Source organism: Asparagus officinalis, chromosome 4 (assembly GCF_001876935.1).
Source record: "Asparagus officinalis chromosome 4, Aspof.V1, whole genome shotgun sequence".
NCBI lineage: Eukaryota > Viridiplantae > Streptophyta > Magnoliopsida > Asparagales > Asparagaceae > Asparagus > Asparagus officinalis.
In genome coordinates, this window is record NC_033797.1 from 131,384,243 (window position 1) to 131,392,178 (window position 7,936).

General features: G+C 40.6%; 2 protein-coding genes across 2 annotated transcripts; both read right to left on the bottom strand.

Moving 5' to 3' along the window:
* LOC109839308 (serine/threonine-protein phosphatase 7 long form homolog) lies at positions 1,620 to 3,507 on the bottom strand. Its single transcript, XM_020407738.1, has 5 exons — positions 3,115 to 3,507; positions 2,958 to 3,045; positions 2,448 to 2,858; positions 2,006 to 2,351; positions 1,620 to 1,705 (listed from the first exon to the last, which is right to left on the bottom strand). Exons 1-5 carry the CDS (start codon positions 3,504 to 3,506, stop codon positions 1,620 to 1,622), a joined length of 1,323 nt encoding a protein of 440 aa, XP_020263327.1. The 5' UTR covers position 3,507.
* On the bottom strand, positions 4,180 to 6,524 carry LOC109839309. Its single transcript, XM_020407740.1, has 3 exons — positions 6,170 to 6,524; positions 5,204 to 6,086; positions 4,180 to 5,131 (listed from the first exon to the last, which is right to left on the bottom strand). Exons 1-3 carry the CDS (start codon positions 6,522 to 6,524, stop codon positions 4,180 to 4,182), a joined length of 2,190 nt encoding a protein of 729 aa, XP_020263329.1.

Sequence of the window (7,936 nt, forward strand, 5' to 3'; positions counted from 1 at the left end):
ATACACACATATTATTCTCGAGATAGTTAATCTTTCCACCATACGAACAAAGAATTAGGAATCAATCGTTCATCATTATCTTTGAGGAGTAAAAAATTTCAATATTAACTAGTATTACATGAAGAATACTAAAAATAAAATTTATAGTTAAATTCCCTAATTTTAAAATTTTACACTTAATTTTTACAATTTCCTAATTTTTACCATAGGTCAAACCCTAAAATTTTCATTTCCCTAATTTTTACAATTCCTTAATTTAAATAATTTGAACAACATTCGCTTTTAACATTTTAATTCACTATTTTTTTAAATTTTCCTAATTTCCCATCAAAATTTCTTATTTTTCTTCACAAAATTCCAATTTTTTTTTAAATTAATCCAAAATCTAAACTAAAACAAGCCATGATGAAATATCGAGAATATGTAAAAAATTAGGAGAAAATTTAAAAAAGTTTAAAGATTTTACTAAAAGCTAGTTCAAGCCCTAAGTTTGAGATCCTACAAACTCCGATAAACTCTTGTGAACTTTGGTCCAATGGAGGTCGGCGGCGGTGGAGAAACGTGATCGGAGATGGTCAGAGTATAGAGGTGGGTTGGAGATGGTCAAGAACAAGGTGGTGGATCTAACTCTCTTTGTGGGGGAGAGAGGGAGGAGAGATCGAGAGAGAGAAAGAACAAGAGAGAAATAACGAGAGAGAGAGAGAGAGAGAGAGAGAGAGAATATATGCGGTATAAGTAAGGTGTGGGGTCAGGTAACTTCACGGGATTCTGAATCCCATGAAGTTGCAGGGTAGCTCCACGGAGAGTTCGAAGTCTCTGTGAGATCACACTATACCTTCATAAGATTCAGAATCTCGTGAAGTTTTTTAGGGTGTTGAGTTATGTTGGTGGTGCTGTGCAGCTTGACGGGATTGCCATTTCCATGAAGTTTGCAATGAAACAATACGTCATGGATTGGCAATCCCATGAAGATTGTTTTGGTTAGCTGGAGGCTTAATTTCGTGCTAAACTTCACAAGATTCTCAATTCAGTGAAGTTTTTGTCAACTTATTTAGCATTTTCGACCCAGTTTTAGCCAGATAGCTGAAAGTGATAAAAAATGCTAATTACATGTTAAACATGTTGAATTTTCTAATTAAAATTTAAAAAATATGGATTTTAAAATTTTTTCCAAAATTGGGGAGCAACATGCAACGACTGACACAAGAAGATGTTAAATGATCGCCTTAATATTGACCACCCAGTTAACTCTAGACTACACAAAATCAGTACAAACAACAAAAATAGATGAACAAAAATAGAACAAATTTTCACTGTAGCCACTTTTTCACTTTTTATTACCGAAATCGACTGTAGCCAGTTTTATTTACTGAAATCGACCGGTTTTCTCGCCACGTCAGCGTCGTGGCGAGAAAGCTGGTCGATTAATTTTTAATCGTCTTCGTAAACAGTCGGGGTTGGCAACCCCGACTGTTTAGTTCAGCGCCCGCTAACAGCTTCACTAAATGGTCGGGGTTGGGAACCCCGACCATTTTGTGCACCCAGCGCTAGCTGGGCTGAACCACGGACAAAATGGTCGGGGTTGGCAACCCCGACCATTTAGCAGAGCGCAGCAAACATCAGCGACGAAATGGTCGCGGTTGCCAACCCCGACCATTTAGCAGAGCCCATTCCAGCCCACATTTACTTGGAAAACTCACACTTCCTGTAGTACACAATGTAATCACAAATAACACATGCTAAAATGCAATCATACTCCTGTTATCAATTCACAATACAATCACAAACACAAATATAATACGTACAATTCATATTCGCAAACTTAACATTATATCAAATCCATCGCAACACAAACAACATATCAAGTCCAAATTGCAACTCAAACGCAAACATCCTATCAAGTTCATCAAAACTTAACAAATATCAACAACGCCCTTTCCCCTCCCTCTCCCTCTCCCTCTCCCTCTCCCTCTCCCTCTTCTTCCTCTCCCCCTTCCTCGATCACCTTTGACGTGAGCTAGGATAAGTTCCTCGTCCGGTTGTGTGTGAAGTTGGGAGTGCATGACATCCGCGTCGTCTCGAACCGCCTGTGAACATCCGGCCTGAGTCTGCTGTGAGCCGCCAGCTTCATCATGCGCACAGCTTGATCCCGCCCCCGTGTGATCTCGTCGACGTCGCCGCCCATACTCAATTGGTCGCTCCTCCCGTCCATCACGGCTTGCATGACGCGTCCTCTGAAGAGCCGACCGTATCTTTTTTATCATTCGAAGGAACATGTTCCTCGGCTCCTGCTCGGTAGTCGTGCGCAATGCGTCATGTGCCATAGTAGAAAGCTCCTCGAGCTCTTGTACCTATAAAATAAAAACCGAAAGAAAATTATTATCAAGTGGATGGTGAGAAAATAAAAAAACTTAGAAAATAATTGTATATTTTTCTTATACACTTATCAACTCTCTCTCGACTGGGCCTCTTGGTATGTACTCCTTCGGGGCTTTGTTTTCCTGAAATATCCACCGGCGAGTAATCCCCCAATACCACCGTAGGTACACACCTAGGTCAGGTGCATCAGCCCTCTCCATCACTACCTGTTCCTCCCTTAAAACCCACCTATGGATGTAATTTTGGCGAATTATTTGCCAATTAGCACGATGTGCACCTTTTCTTGGATCTCTCTCTATTCTCTCCACAGGCGCTGGAATATGTTGCCGTAGTCCAAATTGTCGAAGCACACGGTCAGGCAAGTGCATTTCGACAATCTCAAAGCATATAAGGGGGACGCGAGCACGCCATACATCCTCACCTTCTCGGCAAATATCCGGTAGTGACTCCAACACTAGCTCGTAGGGCATCCATTTGACCTATAAAGAAGATATTATGAGATATTGAATGAATATATTTAGATATTGGTAACAATTGGTCGCATAATTGAATATATTTAGATATTATAATTTTTATACCTGTTCATCCTCCATCTGATCAAGCTCATTTCTGTAAAAGTTTTCATGCCCCTTTGGAGAGGTTTGCCAAGATCTGGACACATTCCATCTATTTTATATACAACGGGTTAGTATATATTGAAATAAAGCACTAAAATTACATGCATCTTAATAATACCTGCAGCCTAACGGAATATGCCCATCGAGAGCGCGGGCCTCCCTCAAATCAGGTGTTCCCATATGCAATCGCTCCCATGACCATATCTGCAGCAAAGTGAGGCAGCCCTTCAATTCTTTATTTTGTACGAGTGCTATTTTCGTCATCTCTCTATACAAGTAGGCTAACACTGCACTCCCCCAAGATAACTCTCCACACTCTTCTAGGTCCCCAAGAAGCGGTAACCATCTCACGTGCACGGAATCCTTAGTGGAATCCGGAAACAGAATAGTACCGATCATATGTAAAATATATGCACGGGCATAGCGCTTAATGATCTCATCAGTCGCATCGATCGGTACATTCATAAAGTTATTCCTTAACCATTCGAGTTTGATCTTTCCCCCCTTCATTGTAGGAGTGTGACCCAACAATTGGTCACACTTAGTGCCATAGTGGAAGTCATCGTTGCCCGTCACTGCATCACCATCTACTATGAGGCCAAGTATAACCCCAACATCCTGTAAGGTAATCGTCGCCTCTCCTTGGCGCAGATGGAAAGTATTTGTCTCGGGCCTCCATCATTCAACCAATGCCGTCAAAAGTGCCCAATCAAGTCTTACCCATTTAATTTGTGAACACTCAAAAAAGCCGGCTTGACGCACATAATATTGTATCTGTGGATCCGTCAACTCCCAGCTAGAGTGTGCACGGGTATGATCGACAATAGTAATACTCGGGGCCTGCATGTAGTAAACAGTGCAAATGTTCAGTAACAATCAACTACATTGAAATTTATATATAATTGAAAATAATAAAATTGCACTTTACCTCCCCAGCGTCTATCTTCGCGGATCGGTGGCGCTCTTGGTCATAAAGAACATCACGTGTCAATGGACCCGCCTCCATAACTGAAATATCTGCACATATAACGATGATACATTAATTGATCTATAATTGAGTTAGAAAAAAATTGATTTTACTATAAGCATTGATTTATAAGCATTGTTTGAGTTTTTTATAAGCATTGATCTATAAATGAGTTAGAATGAAATTACAAATGTATAAAATTGTACCCATTAATTGCTATCTATTTGGATTGGTCAGGCAATGAGATCTTCTATGCCCGGCTTGTCTGTAATATCCACATCTATTTTTTTTCGGAGCTCCTTCCCGGCCTTCATCCATAGTACCTTTTAAGCGTACTGGTTGTGGGCGTCCGACTTGTCTCTTATAGCTTGGAGGCACCACATGCGGCCCGTTATAGTGTGGCCAATAACGACTATCATGTACGGGGTGGAAACACTGCTTATATGCCTCTCTATAGTTGCTTGATTGATACCACTCAGATGCGTATATGTAATACGAAATATTTGCACCCCCCGATTGCTTAGACGTAACCGCTATGACATGTGGACAAGGCAATTTTTGCAATTCTGGTATGTTACAGGTGCATGTGCAATGTGCACCTCCCAAATTGACGGTGTAATTGTGACCATGCTTGTCTGTAACCTCCCATTCATCTACAGCAAATCTAACAATCTTCGTGCCTCTCGCCTGCTTAACTCGAGCTTCTAAAATCGCCTCATTTTTTGGTGTCAAGAACGAGGCCCACATTGCTCCATCCTCTCGCCGCTTGACAAAATAGTAATTGAGCCTATAAAATGTCCTCGCAACCAACGCCTGTATGGGCATTGCCTGAGCCCCCTTAAGTACCCCGTTGAAGCTTTCAGAACAATTGGTTGTCATCATGCAGAACCGATTCCCTCCATCTTTACTGAGTGCCCACCGGTCGACGTAATCACTGCCCAGACTTCTCTCAATCCAATCATGTGCAGCTTGAGATGTTGTCTTGATTTGATCCCGTATCCGATCATACACATATGTTTCCGGCGTACAACCCGCTTGCCACAGAAGGTTTTGTAAATGAATCTGACTAAAGCTCTTTTTGAAGTTAGGCCTAATGTGTCGTAAGCAATAGCGATGATGGTGATGAGAGCCAAATCTCCTCCACAATGCTTTTGGAATACCTTTCATCCTATCAGATATGAAAGTAATTTTTCTAGGAGGCAACACATTAAAAATATATAATTGAATGCAAGAAAAAAACCACTCCCAATTTTCACTGTTCTCGACCTCCACAACGGCGAAGGCCAAAGGAAATAAGCCACCATCTGCATCAACTCCTGTAGCAACAAGCAGTACACCCTTGTATTTACCGTATAAGTGTGTGCCATCAATGCTAAGAATAGGCCGACAAAATTTAAACCCCTCAATCGAAGGCCCAAATACCCAAAAAACAGAGGTGAATTGATGAACTCCCGGATCGATCTCTTTGGTTATGAGTTTGTATTCAGATCCAGGATTACTTCTTTTGATCGCATCAAGATATTGAGCTAGTGTCGCGTAAGACTTGTCCCAATCACCAAATATTTTTGTCATCGCAATTCTTCTTGCATTCCATGCTTTAATATACGAGATTTTAATGAACTTGGTATCAAGCACTTTCTCAATTATATTATCGGGCGTTAGATCAAGCTTCTTCCTTAATTTTGGCATAATCAACCGCGCTATGTAAGAGGCAGATGCACCACTGTGATCTTGCTCTAATATTGGATTGACACATGTGTGAACACCGCAGTATTCACTGATCCTAAATTGAAAATTGTGTTTCTTTCCTGCAAATGCATATAACTTCCAAGGACATGAGTAATCAGCTTCATTTCCCTCGGTCAGACCTGTTCTTTGTGTGTTCATAAAACATATTGCATCATAACTTGTGCGATTGCTTTTAACTTGCTTGAACTTGAAATTCTTTTCGAAAGAGTATTCACGAATAGCATCAACCAATTGGTCTTTAGTCTCGAATAAATCACCAACTTTAAAGGGGGCGTCATCATCTCCTCTACGAGTTGAACTTTCACCGATGCACATATCTTTTACTGTGGAAGAACGAATCCACTCATCATCTTCAAACTTGTCGGGGGGTGGTTCTTCATACTCAACGTAGTCATTATTAACGTAAGCCTCATCAGGCCATTCCCAACCAATTGGTCTTTAGTCTCGAATAAATCACCAACTTTAAAGGGGGCGTCATCATCTCCTCTACGAGTTGAACTTTCACCGATGCACATATCTTTTACTGTGGAAGAACGAATCCACTCATCATCTTCAAACTCGTCGGGGGGTGGTTCTTCATACTCAACGTAGTCATTATTAACGTAAGCCTCATCAGGCCATTCCGGATTATCTTCGACATCTTGGGTAACAAATTGCATGCTATCAACTGGTGCACTATATTGTTCTTCACCTCCCGAGTCATTGCTTCTTTCATCCTCTTCAATTGATGCCCTACTTAACGACCCCATATTTCCATAAGAGACTTCGTTATTCATGACATTTGACGTTCCACCGAATTGAGCCCGCTCCATTTCATTCGAAGAAGAAAGAAACCCATCGGAATTAACTCTCATATCTAACATGCGTGAGAATTCTCCTGGAGGTTTGAATATTTGGCACGGATTATGTGGTAACTTTTCAATAAACAATTCTACCGTTTGTTGCGACTTGCCCAATTTAAACATAATACTCATATGATAATCGTTCGAGATCTCCACTGCGGATGTTCTATCAATAGCTATGGGCCAATTGCATATAATTTTCAGTCGGTATTCTCGTGGGTCAATTTCCGTAACTCGGTGTAATTCCATAACCAAGTCGTAGTAACTATATGATTCCGAGATCATTAATGGCGTCGTTACCCCTCCGACGTACATTGGCATATTATTCATCCCATAATTAATTTGCCCACCATAAGAACAAACAATAAACATCATATTGTTCAACCTATTCAAAAGAAAATTATATCATTTAAATATAAAAAATTAAATTAATATGCAAATAATCTCACATAATTTCAACCAAAAACCCTAATTCCCAAATTGTAAATCCTAAACCCTAAAATTGAACAATTGAACATTATATTCCCTAAAAGTTAATTACATCGATAATAATCATCATACAAACGAATTTCACAGATAAATCTAGCCCACGAAATTCATTTATGAATGAAAATCCTAACAAATTATTTTTAAGAAAAAAATCCTACATTTCTACATGTTAAAAGAGGAGAGGAGTAGAAGAAATTACCTAAAAACGTTTAAGATAACTTTTGATTTGAAGTTCCGCCGAAGAAACGAGCTCAAAATTGAGATCTGAAGCTTTGGTTTTGGGAGAACAGACGGAAGAGAGAAGAGGGAGGCGGAGAAATGAGATGGGATCGGGGAAAGGGGGTTGCGGTGGCTTTTATATGGTGCTGGGGACCCAGAATAAGTAGTCGGGTTTCCCAAACCCGACTACTTTCGGCCTCGCCCTTGCCCTCTGCTTAATGGTCGGGGTTGGGGCCCCGACCAATTAAAAATGAGCTTCGAAATGGTCGGGGTTCCCAACCCCGACCATTTCGTCCCTGGCTAACCCAGCGTTGGCTGGGCTCTGCTAAATGGTCGGGGTTGGGAACCCCGACCATTTCGAAATAGGTCTGTTACGAAATGGTCGGGGTTCCCAACCCTGACCATTTAGTGAAGCTGTTAGCGGGCGCTGAACTAAACAGTCGGGGTTGCCAACCCCGACTGTTTATGAAGATGATTAAAAATTAATCGATCAGCTTTCTCGCCACGACGCTGACGTGACGAGAAAACCGGTCGATTTCAGTAAATAAAACGATACACAGTCGATTTTGATAATAAAAATTTAAAACCAGGCTACAGTGAAAATTTGTTCACAAAAATATCGAAAAACTAACACAAATAAAAAAATTAAGCTTGGAAAATATTAAAATCATAAA

Bases quoted from the DNA above. Each gene is read 5' to 3' on its own strand.
- LOC109839308 (XM_020407738.1), bottom strand. From the start codon at position 3,506: ATGAAGGGGGGAAAGATCAAACTCGAATGGTTAAGGAATAACTTTATG. The intron at 2,859-2,957 runs GTATAAAAATTA...TCTTCTTTATAG, and splicing joins ATCAGATGGAGGATGAACAG to GTCAAATGGATGCCCTACGA. The intron at 1,706-2,005 runs GTGATCGAGGAA...TGTGTACTACAG, and splicing joins TATCCTAGCTCACGTCAAAG to GAAGTGTGAGTTTTCCAAGT.
- LOC109839309 (XM_020407740.1), bottom strand. From the start codon at position 6,524: ATGGAGCGGGCTCAATTCGGTGGAACGTCAAATGTCATGAATAACGAA. The intron at 6,087-6,169 runs GTGATTTATTCG...TTGAGTATGAAG, and splicing joins TGACGCCCCCTTTAAAGTTG to AACCACCCCCCGACAAGTTT. The intron at 5,132-5,203 runs GTTTTTTTCTTG...CATATCTGATAG, and splicing joins AACAGTGAAAATTGGGAGTG to GATGAAAGGTATTCCAAAAG.